The 16,509-nt window shown below is 41.7% G+C and overlaps 1 protein-coding gene across 1 annotated transcript; it reads right to left on the reverse strand.

The window, feature by feature from the left end:
* Positions 1 to 13: 13 nt before the first annotated feature.
* LOC148123861 (T-complex protein 11-like protein 2) lies at positions 14 to 9,215 on the reverse strand. Its single transcript, XM_087918622.1, has 6 exons — positions 9,108 to 9,215; positions 5,614 to 5,676; positions 4,848 to 5,020; positions 2,983 to 3,118; positions 1,933 to 2,053; positions 14 to 444 (listed from the first exon to the last, which is right to left on the reverse strand). Exons 3-6 carry the CDS (start codon positions 4,984 to 4,986, stop codon positions 175 to 177), a joined length of 666 nt encoding a protein of 221 aa, XP_087774748.1. The 5' UTR covers positions 4,987 to 5,020; positions 5,614 to 5,676; positions 9,108 to 9,215; the 3' UTR covers positions 14 to 174.
* Between the last annotated feature and the right edge of the window lie 7,294 nt (positions 9,216 to 16,509).

Consider the following 16,509-nt stretch of genomic DNA (forward strand, 5'->3'; position numbering starts at 1 on the left):
GGTGGGCTTCAACTCCCATAATTCCTCAGCTAGCAATGCTTTAGTCAATGGTAGGTATTATTGATGTCTTACTACCCACAGTAAAAGACAAATGGAAAGACTCTACAGCCATGTTAGCTGGAAATTCTAAATGGTATAAAAGACACCTGAAATTTTGGGGAGGATTGATTCAGATCATTCTTTTAACCACCACATAATGTTAAAAAGCAAATCACATACCAACCTCAACAATGCTACAATATTCCCAGTGGGCTTTAACTGATTGATATCATTGTCCCTTACTGGAGCACACAGCTTCCCCATGGTGCTAATGACATAGTTTGCAAGACCCTGGATATCAACTGCATTGTGCTCAGCCTGCTGCCTTATAAGGTCCGTGTCGAGGACTTCACAAATTTGGTTGCGCATCCTGTTAGCCCCCGGGTTCAAAAAAGAAAGAAGGATCTGCAAGATTAAAACCAGGAGTCAACTAAATTGCAATTAATGACCCATAATAGAAATGTGTGTTTCATGTGGCCAAAGAAACATATGGAAAGAACCAATTGATACTATAAGTTAGGAGGAATTTCAACAACTGTGGCTTTATGTTGCACATGCCAAACTTCCCTCTTAAAGAGCAATTATGAGTCCTGCCCATCTTGCCACTTGAAGTCACTCTATACACTTATTAATTCAAATGATGGGGGATGCTAGACCTAGATGCAAAACAAGTACTTGCTATTCTACATCTAGATTATTTCACAAATGAGTTGTTTGGAGGAACTAAGTGGCCACAAAGCTAACAACAAAGTGATTTTGGTTCAGTTTGTTGTGGGGGACAACAATGGAGGCAATTTTGACCTATTTGGAAGTTAAAAAATGTAACAAATTAATACATCCAAGTTCTACTAACAACAAGAGAGTCAGTTAGGTGTAGTGGTTAAGGCATCAGGATAGAAATGGGGAGACCATGAGTTCTACTTCTTAGGGACAAAGTCAGCTGGGTGACCTTGGGCTGGTCACTCTCTCCCAGACAATGACAAACCACTTCTGAAAAACCTTGCCAACAAAAGTACAAGGAGTAGTAACCCAAGCAGTTGCCAGGAGGCAACACTGAATCAAAGATATGCATTTGTACACAGACACCCCATCTCCACCCACTGCAAAACCTTTAAAAAATACAAAATAATGTTATGTAATGTTATGGTAAAATGTTGTAGTCGTATCAGCAGGCCCTGTTTAAGTACTCAGCATACAAATATTCACACACATAACTTTCAGGCAAAGCCTGCCAGGCAAACACATTTTTAACTGGCTTTCAGCACTCACAGGATAAGCTGAGCAGTTATTTTGGTCACCTTGAATATATCCCAATGCTACATTAGAGTCTAACATCACTGTAGGGAAATATTGGAAGAGTTGGCCAAATAATCATTTTTCATCTGAGAGCTGGACTACTGAAATATTTAACAGTTGCTAGTCATTAATACTGGTCCCTACCATGCCTCCTTGTATATAAGAACAAGTATTAGAGAAGAAGTGCTACAATGAATGCCATCAATCTTTGTATAATTCTGCCTCTGTCCGCCATTAAATTTTTGTATAATTCTGCCTCTGGCCGCCATCATAAACAAAAAGAAAAAACATGCCAAGCTTCCATGTATCTACATACAAAATTTTCTTATCATTTCTTTCCGTCTGTTATAAAACTTTTCAGCAGACTTCCCCACTCTGGTTGCATCTTGGATGTGCTCAAACTCAACTTTACCATTCTCCCAACTATCATGGTCAAGACACCTGAAGGACAATTAGACCAGGGATAACTTGAGAGGCTGTGCATTTTATATCTACAGCTTTGATTTACAGAATGCCAAGGTACAGGACCTGCTCCATGGTTGCTTATCAACAAGACAAAAACAAACTTAGCTTGAGAGAGCAGGATCAAAAACCCACCTCTTTAATTTCCTCAAACAGTTTGATTGCATGCTCATACTCTGGAGGGTCTTCATTCAAATCTTCTTCCAGGCGGTCCCAGAATGCTTTATGTACAATTTGTTTAACCCTTCCAGGCAAGCTGTCAAATGTGAGATGGGAAAGACAGGAAAGTATAAGCATTCAAAGAAAGCAAAGTGCTAAAACTACAAAAGTCAAATCTAGTTCCTGCTTAAGAGGAAATGACTTACCATTTCATTACTAGAAAGATCCTAGCTAGGGGTGGGATTCAAAAATCCCAGCAACCGGTTCACTGCCCAGTTGCTGGGTGGGCATGGCCATGGTGGGTGTGGCCTACCGGTACTTCCAGGAGGGCCTGTTTTTGCCTTCCTAGGGGTCTGGAGGCTTCCTTGGGGCCTCTGGGAGGACGAAAACAGCCTCCCCTGGGCTCCGGAGGTCCCCCGGAAGCTGGAAACAGGCCCGTTTCCAGACTTCTGGTACTTCCAGAAGGCCCGTTTTACCCCCTCCCAGAGCCTCCGTGTGGACCCTGCATCAAAAATGGGCCACGAAGAGACTCCTGGGAGGGGAGGGGAGGGGAGGGCGGGGCCAGCCAGTTGGTTCAAATACCAGTTTGATGAACCAGATGCAAATTTAACATCCAGTTCGCCCAAACCAGTACGAACTGGTAGAATCCCACCCCTGATCCTAGCCATAGCAGTTTATAAATGAAAGATCAGGGCTCAATTATTCGTGAAATGGACCAATGCAGTTGTTACGGAGGCCATGATTTATGTTCTATGTAACCCTAGCCAGTATTTACAGGAATACTGTTAATTCAAGTTCTTTTTTAAGTAGCAATGTTTAAGTCCCATGGGCTTATCAGTTTGATTCACAAGCTTAGCCTGAAAAAAAACAAAAACCCTTGCTTAGTTTTTTTGAGAATACATTCTGTATCAAAAGATGAACATTTTAAAGGACCCCTGAAACTATGCAAAACACCTGTGAATGCTTGTTGATCTGTTTAAAAACTGGCTCCCCTTTCCCCCCATCTTTTAAAAAACCTGAGCCTACCTGTTCTGCGGGTGTTCTACGCGTTCCAAATGAAAATTCTTATTTACAGCAATTTCATGAGCCAGAGTCAGGTTTGACAGATTCCTTGCAGCTGCCATCATTTCATCAAATGTAACCATTTTGGGAGGGCTTGTTGCTGGAATCAAGAAATAAAACATATGACACATTGACTTGACATGCAAACCGATAAATATTTTACATTTATGAGCGGATTCTTTACTTAGTGTTTTAAAAAAGTTTACTTTGAATCTGTATTTTCACTAAATACCCCCTTTTTTTTGCAAATTCCAAGCCAGGAGATTTTGTTACCCAAAATACAATTCAAAAATTGTCAGTCCTTGTTGCTCTATCATTGTTCCTATCACAGGACGTTAGTGTTTATTCCTGAGCAACAGGCTAACTTAGAAATTAACTTTAGGACAAGTTAATTGAGCCTCCCCACCATCCTATAGCTGGGTTCATATACCATACTCAGCCATAGTACACTTTGTTTTAGCCTGCATGTTCAGTTGGTATCCTACTGTGGCTGAAACCATGGTTTATGGAATCAATCAGCCAACTGTACCTTATTCAGCAAGCCCTGGTTAATATGTGCTGCCCAGAGAAATCCTCCTTTCTCCTTGAGCTTTTATACAAAAGCTAATCAAATTGGCATTTGTACTTTATTTTGACAACAAAAATAAAACAAGAATGGTAACTTTACTCGAAGGAAGCAGATTAACACCAGAGATTCAAGTGTATATAGAGATTCTCAGTCATCCAGGTCATAGTTCTCCCAAAGGTGCTTTTTCAAGAAGCAACTGGATTTTCTTGTTACAAGAAAGTTCAGTTGCACAGTTGCCTCTTGAAAAAGCACTTTTGGGAAATCAGAGATTCAAGATGCTTTTCACAGCATCAAGTTTTATCCACAGTTGGCCCATTCTGTCTAGTGAAAAGGCCAATTCTGATTTCTGGACATCAGAAATTGCTTGCTCTTTGAAGTCAATTAATAAACTCTCTTTAAAAATGTATCTAAATATAGGTGTTTGATACTGAATGTTTTCTATTTATTGGCATGCTATTTGTTTCTATTTTTACAACAGTTATTATTTCCTCTTTTACTCAATTGCAAGATATTTTATTAGAGAAATCCAACTGAGAATGTATTAATAAAATCAGTGAGTAAATAAATACTAAGCAGAAGTGAATTAAAATGAGGAAATTACACATTCTATTCAAAGTAAAAAATTCCAAGCATCTTAGTGAAATGTTTTTGCACAAAATTACATTTTCAGCACACCCATAAATTATAGAATGTTCTGGACCTTTTCTAAGGTGATCGTTTAGTTCAGCCGGAGGACAACAGAAGCATTCTGTAAAATTTCAAAAGGTACCTAAGGATATGGCTGGCATATCTCTGCAGACAGCAATTATAAACATAATTTAAGGAAGTATTTCATGATATTTTTACTAATGCCTACCATCAATAGATGGGCAACTGCTAGGATCCAAACCTGTGTTGGTCATAAATTAACAATAATTTCATATTCGGGCAATCTCTTTCACCCACAAGATTTGGCATGATGTCATGGAAGATAGCTAAAAAAAACCTTCTAAAATATGGCCGGCCTCAATTGCCACAGGAAACTACTGAAATTTTGCACAATTTGGGAAGTTGTTACCTTGACTATTCTGAGGACACAATCTAGAAGTGTCAAGGACATTACACTGTCCTCCTTGACAAAAATCCTACAAATGCCCAATTAAGGCTGGAAGATCCATATCTTCCTCAAAGTGGAGGAGGATCTGCATATTCAATCTGAAATTATCCCAGACCCTTTTGGCAATTCAGAGGCACATATCCCTGGTATGTGCTTCTTACTTACAGGCTGGAGAACTGGGTTTGCTTGAAGAATCACTGGTAAAACTTTGCCTTGAGTATTCAGAGTCACTAGATGAAGAAGTTGCACTTTCTGAAGATCTAGAAGAATCACAGTCACTGTTCTGCTCATCAGTGAAAGGCATTTTGGATCACTTCTGTTGATCCAGTAAATAGAACCTACCAAATTTTTTAAAAGGGGTTTATTAAAATCTGCTTGATACAGCTGTAAGAAAGTCTTTAAAAAATGTTACCACTGACTGAAGAGCAATAATACTGAATTGAAATGAATAGTAGTGTTTATTCCAAATAATTTATCTTTAAAATGGAAGGATATCCAATAGATTCAATGAACATATAGGAAGTAGGTGAGGGTTTTTTCCCTATAAGCTTCCTTAGAGGGATGGTGTCATCTGGCCTTGGGATAAATCTGATATACAAATATTGCCTATCTTAAATACAACATCCATTTTATTGTACATTTAAAATGGAATTAGACAGTATTATTAAATGTCTTTGGATTTTATACCAACCTGGCTTAAGCTGTATGGTATACAGAGTAATGCTGAGAGTTTGGGGAAAATAATTAAAATAAGACACCGAACCTAGACATGTTTATTCATAATCACAGATTATGTTCTTTCTATGATTCAATTTTATTACAACTATTCCCAACCCTAGTGACCTCCAGATGTGGCCATTTTCCTAGCTGATGATCATGAAAAACTGTGGACGAGTAAATTACTGAATGTTAGTCAAAACTGTATACTAACCTGTGTAAGCAAGCACCAAATGAAGTTGTGAGAATTGTCTACAGGTAGTCTAGATGCAATCCTCTTGAAAATTAAAAAGACAGATATTTAATTTAACATTTAGAATTTAGCTAATATTTCAAAGGATTTTCCACATATATAATTTTATCAGTCTTTATAGGAATTGTATAAGACAGATTCATATTCTAAGATAAAAACCTAGTCTGGGTATTTAATGTTTAATGTTAAATAATGGAAATCATTTTAGGCTATAAAATGTAGGATAGCATTTTATGGACCACTGGATTCCTTAGAAACTGATATGCTTGTCCTTATCAAGATGCTAATTATCTAAACTCTGCATAACTGAAGTTCCATTTTTCATTGTAATTTTAAGTGGGGAGGGTTCTCTTTTGGATATGGATTCTATTACCTACTACTAAAAAAATTAGAGAAGTTTTACTTTATTTTCTAGGACAAATTATCCTTACTCTATTCTTGTTAATAAAGATTTACTAAAACAAAAAGAGAAACAATCACTTTGATTTCTTGGAATATTCAATAATATTTAACCAGTTAAATAATTGGCGATCATCCAACTGATCAACTTAGAATATTTGTCTAGTGGATTAAATAATGTGCCAATTTATGCAATATGAAACCTAACACTGAGGTCAGTGTGATAAGAGATTTAAACCAGTCGTTACTCAATTCATATACTTTATCCATTATTATGCTAATACCCCTATTCACTTTTGAAAAACCCATAACTGAAAATCCATTATTAACATATAACACCTCTTGTAGTGAACCATCAATAATTCTCATGATTTAATGCAATGTGCAATGTAATGCAATGTGCCAACAACCATTTCTAATGTTGGCCAGATAGATTAATAATCCCACCAATCATATCTAGGCACATGTGCAGAACAGGAAATAAACATGATATCATACAGTTCAAAAACTATGGTTGGAATTTACAGTCATACAATTATTAAACTGCTCTGGTAATGAGTCAACAAGTATTTCATGCAAGCATGAATCTCTTGTTTACAACATGAACATTTTCCAGATGTTCGTTGATTCCATAGGAATCTTTTTAATCAAAACTATCAATGAATTGAAAGCCAATTAATTGTAGAGAAGGTGCCCACTTTGTGGACTTGAGAATTAGCTTTACAGCTGGTGAAGGAGAGAGAGATTAGTATGCTAGCCTTCATTCCTCCTCTTGTATGTAAACTTATGAAGTTTACATACAAGAATGAATAATGAATAAATAGAATGAAACTAGCCAATCCTAACTTTGTGTCCTTAAGATGTGTTAGCATATGGCAAGGAATTATAGAAACCATTTTTTTAACCAAAAGGACAGAATTTGGGGAAAAGGGACCAAAACATAATTGCATGTTAACAGGCATTCTTTACTTTTTAATATCAAAAGGGTAAGTCACAACACAACTGTCATTTATTTGAATGATTCCAAAGTCAACTAAAAATATTTGTCCTCAAATGTGCAAGATACTCTACAGCAGTAGCATTGTAGTCGCCCACCCTTGATTTGCAAGTGAAGTTCCTTGTGCTATACAGTAATCTTGATGATCATGATATCAAAGACGCTAAAACATTTTATTCTTGGGCAGTTATAGAAAACCTATGACAAGATAAACCGGCATAGTCTCAAAAACAGCACATAAAAACACTCTGGTGTGTATTTGAAGAACAAGTGAGACTATAAACTATTGTAGATCAATGACAATGACTGAGTCTACCTAGTTCACTAAGCCAAAATCAAATAAATTACACTATTGTTCAGCTTGACATGTGAATAAAACCACAATATTAATGACACAGTCTAGGAACAATTTACCTAATTACAAATATCAGACCCAATGAAGAAAACTGACACAATAATGACACATACTTTAAAATTTTGAAACTTTATGTCATATTGCACAAAGTACACAAGAAGATGAGTCATTGATCCAGGCAATTAAATAAGACCATCCCTCATTTGCACACAGCATGATGACTCCAGAAAGAAATTTGAATTGCTTTCCTTCCAACTTCATATTTTCTTTCTTTGGACTCTCTCATCTGTGGTCTTTTTAAAATAGCTAATATAAGTAGGCTTCCTTTCCAAGTACATTCTGCTTCTCAGATATTACTGTACTGACATTTAGAAATGGACGTTCTTTCTGACTTTGTGATGTAGCAATCATCAAAGTACTCTTTTCCATTTTCTAGAAAAGGTTTTAGGAAAATAATCCTATATAAAAATAAATCAGCTACAGAAAGTTGCAATTTAAAAATGCACACATCAAAGATGTTTGTACATCAATGCAGAACCCGGATACACTAAAGACCAATTAACCACTTACTAATATAGTAGAGAGGAGGATATGGTTATTTTGTGTGCTATTATTCCCAGGATATATTCTGATTCTCAAACTTAAAGGGAAGATCTTTATATAGATCTATCTAGATACTGATTTTATATCACATTCAGAAGCAAGGAAGGATAGTAGTTGCAAATAGTTTTCTTATCAGCTTACTCAGAATATAGATACAAAGCATGAAGAAAAATATTTTTTAATTTATTCTTCAAGTTGCATACTTAAGAAATTTACTAAAGTGAGTTAGACTCATTCACTATTCTCTCTCCTCTACTTCTTCCACTGCTTAAACAAATAATACATTTCTAAGGTTTCACCAGCCCTATATTGCAAATAGAAAGCATTTGGATAATGTTCTTAATTTGTCATTTCATGTTATAAAAGGGGTTTGCCCTTAACTGACTGTTAAAAGTTCATGTTTAGAAGAATACAACCCTTCCATAAAGCAGGCATTAAATGAGCATGCTGACAAAAGCCAAATTAAATCAATAAGAAACTGAAAAGAATGGAAGGAGATGCTGGTAGAAAATTTTTGATGTTCAGATATTTTGGTGTAAGGTTTTCATTGTAACTTTTTGCTGCAGGACCATGTGAAAAACATGTAGGTCTCAGAAAATTAAGGACAGTCAGTAGGTATGCAACTATATATAGATGCAACCAACCAGAAATCGAGTGATAGAATCCATGCATCACTGGAGTGGACAGGATTGTGGAGTGGATAAAGTTGCAGTCTGCATATTTTATGCTATCTTGGGGAACTGGAAAGCTACTACTATTAGCCTGATAGGAAAAGGCAATAAATAAAAATAAATATGAAGACCTCTACACACTTCATTTACTCCTCTGCAAAGCACATAGTAAATCTATCTGTCCTAAGTGCAACTATATAGTACGTGCATACACAACAAATAAAGGCAGAACATAAAATAGAAATCCACAGCCTTATTTTGGATGGAAAATAAGCTTCATTACAAATTACACTGGATAAGAAAACGTGAGATAGTGTTTAAATGCTTCAAAGAATCTTAAAAATAAACTGCATATATGTGACCTATTAACACCCTGCTTACCATGTTTACTCCACTACTTTTAGATTTTCCTATCCTGGTCAATCCTCACCTGTTTAAGAGTTGCTCCCTATGTAGGATTTGATGCAGTTCATTGGCAGTTACACTTTCAACATGTATTCTGAAGATCATTTAAGAACTATGTAGCAGATCTGCAGACTGGGACACAGAAAAGAAGACATTTCAGTAAAACCAATATAATTGTATAGCATGTTGCCAACATATCAGTATGTATTGTGCCCAGGGGTGGGATTCTACAGGTTTGCACCTATTCACTAGAACCAGTGGTTAACATTCTAAGCAGTTCAGAGATCCGGTTGTTAGAAATTACTGGCCTAATCCTGTAAGGAAGGCAGGAAGGAAACTGTTATGTCCTGAGGACTCAAGGAGTTCTCACTCAGGTCCACTCACTTTGTGTGGGCGTTATTCCCCCATTCCCATTGGTCAGTTCTCCCCAGCAGCCAGCTATAAAAGCAGGCTGCGGGGTCCAACTGGCTGCTGATTGCTGCGAGCCAGTTCCAGGCTTGGCAAGCACGGTCAGCCCTTTATTTGTAAAATAAAGTACTGTTGCAGCACTCATGCTCTGGTTCAGCCTCTCATTGCTCAAACTTAACACTGGCGACCGGGGGTGGGATGGCTACCAGAAGCACCTTGCAACCGCTGAGTCACTAGCCACCGATCTACAGCCCAGAGAGAGCGATCGGCTGGCAACAAGGAAACGCAGATCCGCAGCCAGAGAAAGCGGTCTGAGTCAAATAGTTAGAAGCGTCTGTAGCCGCTTGTTAGCCTCGCTCACGGGAAAGTGAAGCGCTGCGAGCCGCAGCCGCTCTGCATTTGGCGCAAATTCAAACGGGTGTCATTTGAATTTCGAGCCAGTAGGAATCACAGCACAGCGCTGTAGAGAGTCACTAACGCCCACTTTTTTTGGCGCGAATCAAGACACTCCAACGGCTAGCAGCCAACGTGGTAACCCAGAGAGAGAGAAAGAGAGGTAGCAAAAACCTCTCCAGAGCTGATATCACTAGTAACTCACGCAGCTGTTCGTAGTCCCAGAGAGATTTCTCCCGCAGGTAGCCCAGCCGTTCCAGCACCATGAGTTCCAATCCAGTATTCCCGGCGTTTAAACCAGACGAAGAGAAGTGGGAATCGTATAAGAACCGTTCAATCATTACATCGATGCGGTCGGCCTGTCGGATGCGGAGAGCATCGGAAAAATCCTATTTCCTAATCTACTGCGGAGCCACCCATTCGATACCGCTGCAGCACTCGGGTAGGCGCCGAGAGAATTAAAAACGTTCCGTGGTCCAGTTGCTTGAGATCCTCACAAACCACTACGCTCCCAGGCCTTCACAAATCGCCAGGAGGTTCACGTTCCGAATGAGGAAGCAATCAAGTAAGGAGACCATCAATCAATATATGGCCGCCCTCAGAACAGCAGCCCTGCACTGCGGGTTTGGAACATACCTGGAGGACATGCTCCTCGATCAATTGGTTTGTGGGGTCAAGGATCTCAACCTACAGAGGCGACTGCTAGCTAAAAAGACCTCAACCTCGCAAGCAAGCGGTAGAGGAGGCCCTAGCAGCCGAGCTAGCAACGAACTCAGCCACCGAAATTCAGGGCCCAAGCGCCAAGCTAGCAGCGTTCCCAGTCCATTCCGAAGAGGTGGAAGCGGAGGAAGGCCACAACGATGAGCGACGTCCACCGCCTCACCAATGACAGACGGTCGCAGGTAGGGGCCAAACAAGAATACACCGGTCCACCCAAGCACATCACCCTGTGCCTAGCCTGTGGGGATCACATCAAAGGGCCACCTGCAAGTTTAAAGGAGCCGTTTGCAACAACTGCCATAAGAGGGGCACATTGCGAGAGTCTGCCAAGCCCCCAAAGCGCTGCACAAAGACCCCCGTCCTCGCACTCGGGACCACAGAGGCAAGTATTAAACTGTCGCACGCACCGCCTTGCCAGGCGTACTTGCCACTCTGTTAGTAAAATTTCTCTCTCCGTTTCCCTAGAAGGTAAACCGTGCCACATGGAGGTTGACACAGGGTCAGCGCTCTCAATAATCTCGTGGAACACCCTCAAGAGACTCCACCCCAGCCTATCTACTACCCGGCTTCAGAGATGCCAGTTCGGTCTGAAGGACTACCAGGGAAGGCCATTCCCGTGATCGGCAGAGGCAAGTTCTTTGTCAGTTTTAGAGCTTTTAAAGGCCACCTACCTCTAGTGGTAGTTAACGGCAATCTACCCACCTTATTGGGGCTCGATTGGTTTCCCCACCTCGGCCTAGGGTTAACAGGAGTCCATGCTGTCTCAACCTCAGACACTGACTCCTTATTCGCTGACTACGCAGATGTGTTCAGCGAGGAGCTGGGGTGTTATAATGGAACCCCATCTCGTTCACCGTTGACCCCCAGGCAGTCCCAATCAGATTAAAACCACGAGAGTTCCATTTGCTATTCGACCAAAACTAGACGCTGAATTGGATAAACTACTAAAACAAGGGGTCATTGAGCCAACAGATTTCGCCAAGTGGGAGACGCCATTGTCACACCCTCAAAAAAGATGGTAGCCTGAGAATTTGCTCGGACTACAAGACAACAATCAATAAATATTTACAAGTTAGCGCCTACCCCGTGCCCGTCATTCAGCACTTATTGCACACATTCGAACCGGGCAGTATTTTTGCTAAATTGGACATGTCTCAAGCATATCAACAGTTCCCTGTTGATAACCAAACAGCGGAACTTCAGACCATCGTCACTCACAGGGTGCCTTCCGATGCAAGCGTCTCCAATTTGGCGTAAGTGTTGCCCGGGTATTTTTCAATCCTCATGGAGCGGATTTTACAGGGCCTCCCTGGTGTAGTACCCTACTTCGGACGACATCTTGGTCTCGGCCAGGACAGACCCCAACTCTTCCAGAGAGTGCGAGCAGTGTTAGAGAGGTTCAGACAGCATGGCCTCAAGTTAAAAAAAAAGAAAAATGCGCCATTGCCACTAGACAGGTGGACTTTCTGGGTTATAAAATTGACGCCTCTGGCATTCACCCCCCTGGAGTCCAAGGTCAGGCGATCCACGAAGCTCCCACACCGACCTCCAAAACGGAGCTACAAGCTTTCTTGGGACTCCTAAACTTTTATGCATCCTTTTTGCCCATAAAGCCTCAGTAGCCGAACCCCTACACAGATTACTAGACAAAAGTCACCGTGGCACTGGGGGCACAAAGAAGACCAGGCGTTTAACGCCGTCAAATCACTACTTACGTCAGAGGCAGTGCTCATCCAATTCACCCCAACCTTCCTTTAGTACTGGCAGCAGATGCATCCCTTTTGGAATTGGGGCGGTCCTTAGTCACCGACTCGCCAATGGCGCCGAGGCCCCCATCGCTTTTTTCTCCAGGACGCTCTCGGCCACGGAGCGAAATTACAGCCAAATAGACAAGGAAGCCCTAGCAGTTGTTGCAGCCGTGAAAAAGTTTCACGAATTCCTTTTGGCTACTTCTTGAACTGGTCACCGACCATAAGCCCCTCCTGGGCCTACTGGCCGCGACAAACAGACACCTCAAGTCCTCTCCCCTCGGATGACAAGGTGGACGCTTTTCCTAGCAGCCTACTCATACAAACTTATCCACCGCCCGGCAAAACTCTATCCCACGCTGACGCACTCAGTCGCTGCCCCTTACCCGCTCCGGCTGAAGACCCAGCTCCTGTCAATGCCATTTTTGAAATCACCCAGTTGGACCTGCCCATCACCGCCCTTGACATCGCCGCCAAAACCAAGGCAGACCAAACGCTCGCCCAGGTGCTCGACTGGGTGAGGAGGGGGTGGCCGGGAGGCAATGTTGATAACAAATTTCGCACCCTTTAAGACTCGCATGCAGGAGCTGTCCAGTTTGCAGGGTTGTCTACTGTGGGGCACTCGAGTGGTCATCCCGACCTCGCTGCGTGCACTCCGAGTCCTGGAAGCGTTGCACGAGGGACACCCGGCATTGTGAGAATGAAGGCGTTGGCACGCAGCTACGTGTGGTGGCCGGGTCTAGACGAGGACATTGTCAATTGGGTAAGTTCCTGCAGCATTTGCCAGGAATCCCGTCCTGCTCCCCCATCGCCACCCCTACCAGATGGGAGAGCGCCAGCGCCCTTGGTCTAGAATCCATATCGATCTGGCCGGCCCCGTGCATGGAAAGATGTTCCTAGTGGTCGTGGACGCTTATTCCAAATGGATAGACGTGGCACAGCTATCCACGACCACCACACTAGCAATCACCAACGTGTTAACGCGCCTGTTCGTTACACACATGGACTACCCGACTCCATGGTCTCCGATAATGGCCCACAGTTCGCATCAGTAGAATTCAGCCGTTTTGCAGCCAACCTGGGCATTCGCCACATTTTCACAGCCCCTTTTCACCCTGCCAGTAATGGGTTGGCTGAAAGGGCCGTCAGGACCACCAAAGAGGCCCTCGCTAGGTTTGGCAGAGATGACTGGCACCACAAACTCTCACGGTTCCTGATGAGCCAGCACTCAACCCCTGTGCAGTCACCAATAAGTCCCCAGCGGAACTTCTGATGGGCCGGCGCCTGAGGACTGTATTAGATAGACTGCACCCACAATACTGCCCTGACTCTCCCCTGCTTCCACTTCGGGGTTAGACATTTTATGTTACAGGAGCCGATATTCGCAAGGAATTTTGCTGGGGACCCACTTTGGATTCCGGGCGAGGTCACCGCCGTCACCGGGCCGAGATCATATAGAGTCAGGCTGGAGGATGGTCGCGCGTCTGGAGGAGACACATAGACCAACTCAGAAGGCGCCTCAGCAACCTCGCAAACAAGAATCCAGAGTCTCCAGTCGAAGGGAACCGTCCCATCCGCCACCCAGCCACACCGCACCCAGTGACCAGTCTGCGCCAGCGGTCGTTCCGGTCAGCCCAAACTCGGACAACAGCGCCCAGAGAGTTGATCAACCGATCCAACCCACGAGAGTTTGACTCAGAAACCAACCCGGTGGTTTCCGAGGATGCCCAGTCCAGAGAGAGTGTTGGCGACACTATGCCAGCTCAACCGTCACAGACTGATACCGAACAGTCAGACAATGTTCCCGAGTTGCGCCAGCCCGGCGCCAACACAAACCCCCATCTACCTCAAGGACTATGCGTGTTCGCATCTGGGGGAAGGGGTGTTATGTCCTGAGGACTCAAGGAGTTCTCACTCAGGTCCACTCACTTTGTGTGGGCGTTATTCCCCATTCCCATTGGTCAGTTCTCCCCAGCAGCCAGCTATAAAAGCAGGCTGCGGGGTCCAACTGGCTGCTGATTGCTGCGAGCCAGTTCCAGGCTTGGTAAAGCACGGTCAGCCCTTTATTTGTAAAATAAAGTACTGTTGCACTCATGCTCTGGTTCAGCCTCTCATTGCTCAAACTTAACAGAAACATTCTGGTTTTGCTTACAGAAACTGCCTCTCCGTTAACCCTTATTACATTCTTGGCAGGACTGGACTTCCTGTCTCTGGAACTTCTCTGGAGTTTTTTTTCCTCCTTTGCTGGTACTTTGCTTGTGTGGAGTGACCATTCAAAGTTACAATGGCACTGTAAAAAGTGACTTATGACCATTTTTCACACTTACAACTGTTGTAGCATCCTCACAGTCATGAGAGGCCAGGTGAGGAGATGCATGCCTCGATGTGAGTGATGTTGAGTTGACCACACCCAGCCAGTCACATGACCACCAAGCCATGCCCAACAACTAAGCCACGCCCACAGAACCGGTTGTTAAAAAATTTGAATCCCACCCCTGATTGTGCCTATTTGGGGTAGAAAAAATGAAATAAAATGGAGTTTGCATAGCAGTTTAGATTCTTCACTCTCCATTACGGTCAACATTTACATAGTTGTCAAACTCCTGCAATTTCATTTTTGAGCAATTTTATAGCGTGGCAAGGGCAAACATAACATTAACTCATGCATGAATTTTATTTTATGTATGACTTATTGCAAACATTAATCCAGAAGACAGAAACTCGTTGTTTTTCTCCTGCTGTGAACTAAATTCAGTCTTTGGAGCAGCAACCTTTTTCTTTTGTTTTCTCCCTGCATGCTAGTAGGAAAGGGGCAGACAACTCTCTTCAGAGATCAAGTGGAGGAGAATAAATACTTATAGAGGTAGGTTCTGCATAGACTCTAGTATTAGCTAACCATTTAGATTGCATAATTTTTACCAAGAATTATGAGTGCTTTAGTGACCTTTCAACCTATTGTTCTTTCCTACCCTTGCATTTTTACTAAACGCTTCAGCTCTCCTAGCATTTTCTTTAAGACTAAGACAAACATGACCTGGAAAATCTATAAATGGACTCTCTTCTTCCCCCTCCCACAGTATCTGTATTTCACAACTAGCTTATTCTTCATTTAAAAGGCTAAATGCTAGTCTATGAAGTAACAGCTTGAACTCTCTCAGAATATTGCTTTCCACATTTAAGTTACTCCTTTAAAACTAAAGGGAATTTCTCCAAAGGCAAGAGAGAAAGTGCATCTCAGTTAAATTACAGTCCATTATTAAGACGAAGAGACAAAAGCTGACAGAATTTACAGAAGTCTTCAGAATGCAGAGTCTCTCCCCCTCCCTCAAGAAAATATTATTCATTTAATCATCCATATTTATTGCAGGTTTATTTAATGCTTCTGCCTGGAGGTTTCTTTCCTGGTATTGAACAAATTGGTGGCAATGTTATTGCACATCTATATAAAATAAAACTTAAGAAAATATACTGGTGAAAAAATATGGTTGCACCACAATTCTATCAATGTTAGGATTCTTAAAATACTGCAAAGTTAGAATTCACAGAACTTAAATCAAGGGGGTTAATGAGGAAAGATGGTGAGCATTTCTGACTTCCATTTCTAATTCATCTGCATTGAAGTGCCACAGTAGACAGACAGTCTACTCTGTCATCCCTTTAAAGTGAGTCATTTATTAAATATAATTTTCCTTCATGGTGCAGGCGTTATCATTTCTGAGAATTTATAGGAAATATTTCTTATACCTGTCATCACTTTTATGCACTTCCCTTGGATTTTTGTATCTACTCATAGAATATCTATCTATCTATCTATCTATCTATCTATCTATCTATCTATCTATCTATCTATCATCACTATTGTGGATGGTATGTTCTCTGTATTGTGGCATCCTTGTTACTCTCTGACCTTGGTTGTTTTCTTATTGAATAATGAAACATCTGCAAACAAACAGTCATGCTCAGAGAGCACCAAAGAGTCTACAGTTCTACCCTGAGCTACAAATATTGTTCTATTGTCCTCTGTAGGTTTACTTCCAGATTAATGTTGCCTGTTTGAATTTTATAAGTGAGTTATTGCTAGATAAAATGTAAAGAAAGTATGTTCTTTTTGTTTTTGTAATACACCAGAGCCCAAAATTACTAGTTTTGTGATTATTT

Source organism: Pseudonaja textilis, unplaced genomic scaffold (assembly GCF_049901715.1).
Source record: "Pseudonaja textilis isolate UNSWEBS1 unplaced genomic scaffold, rPseTex1.2 PTEXCTG160, whole genome shotgun sequence".
Classification (NCBI taxonomy): domain Eukaryota; kingdom Metazoa; phylum Chordata; class Lepidosauria; order Squamata; family Elapidae; genus Pseudonaja; species Pseudonaja textilis.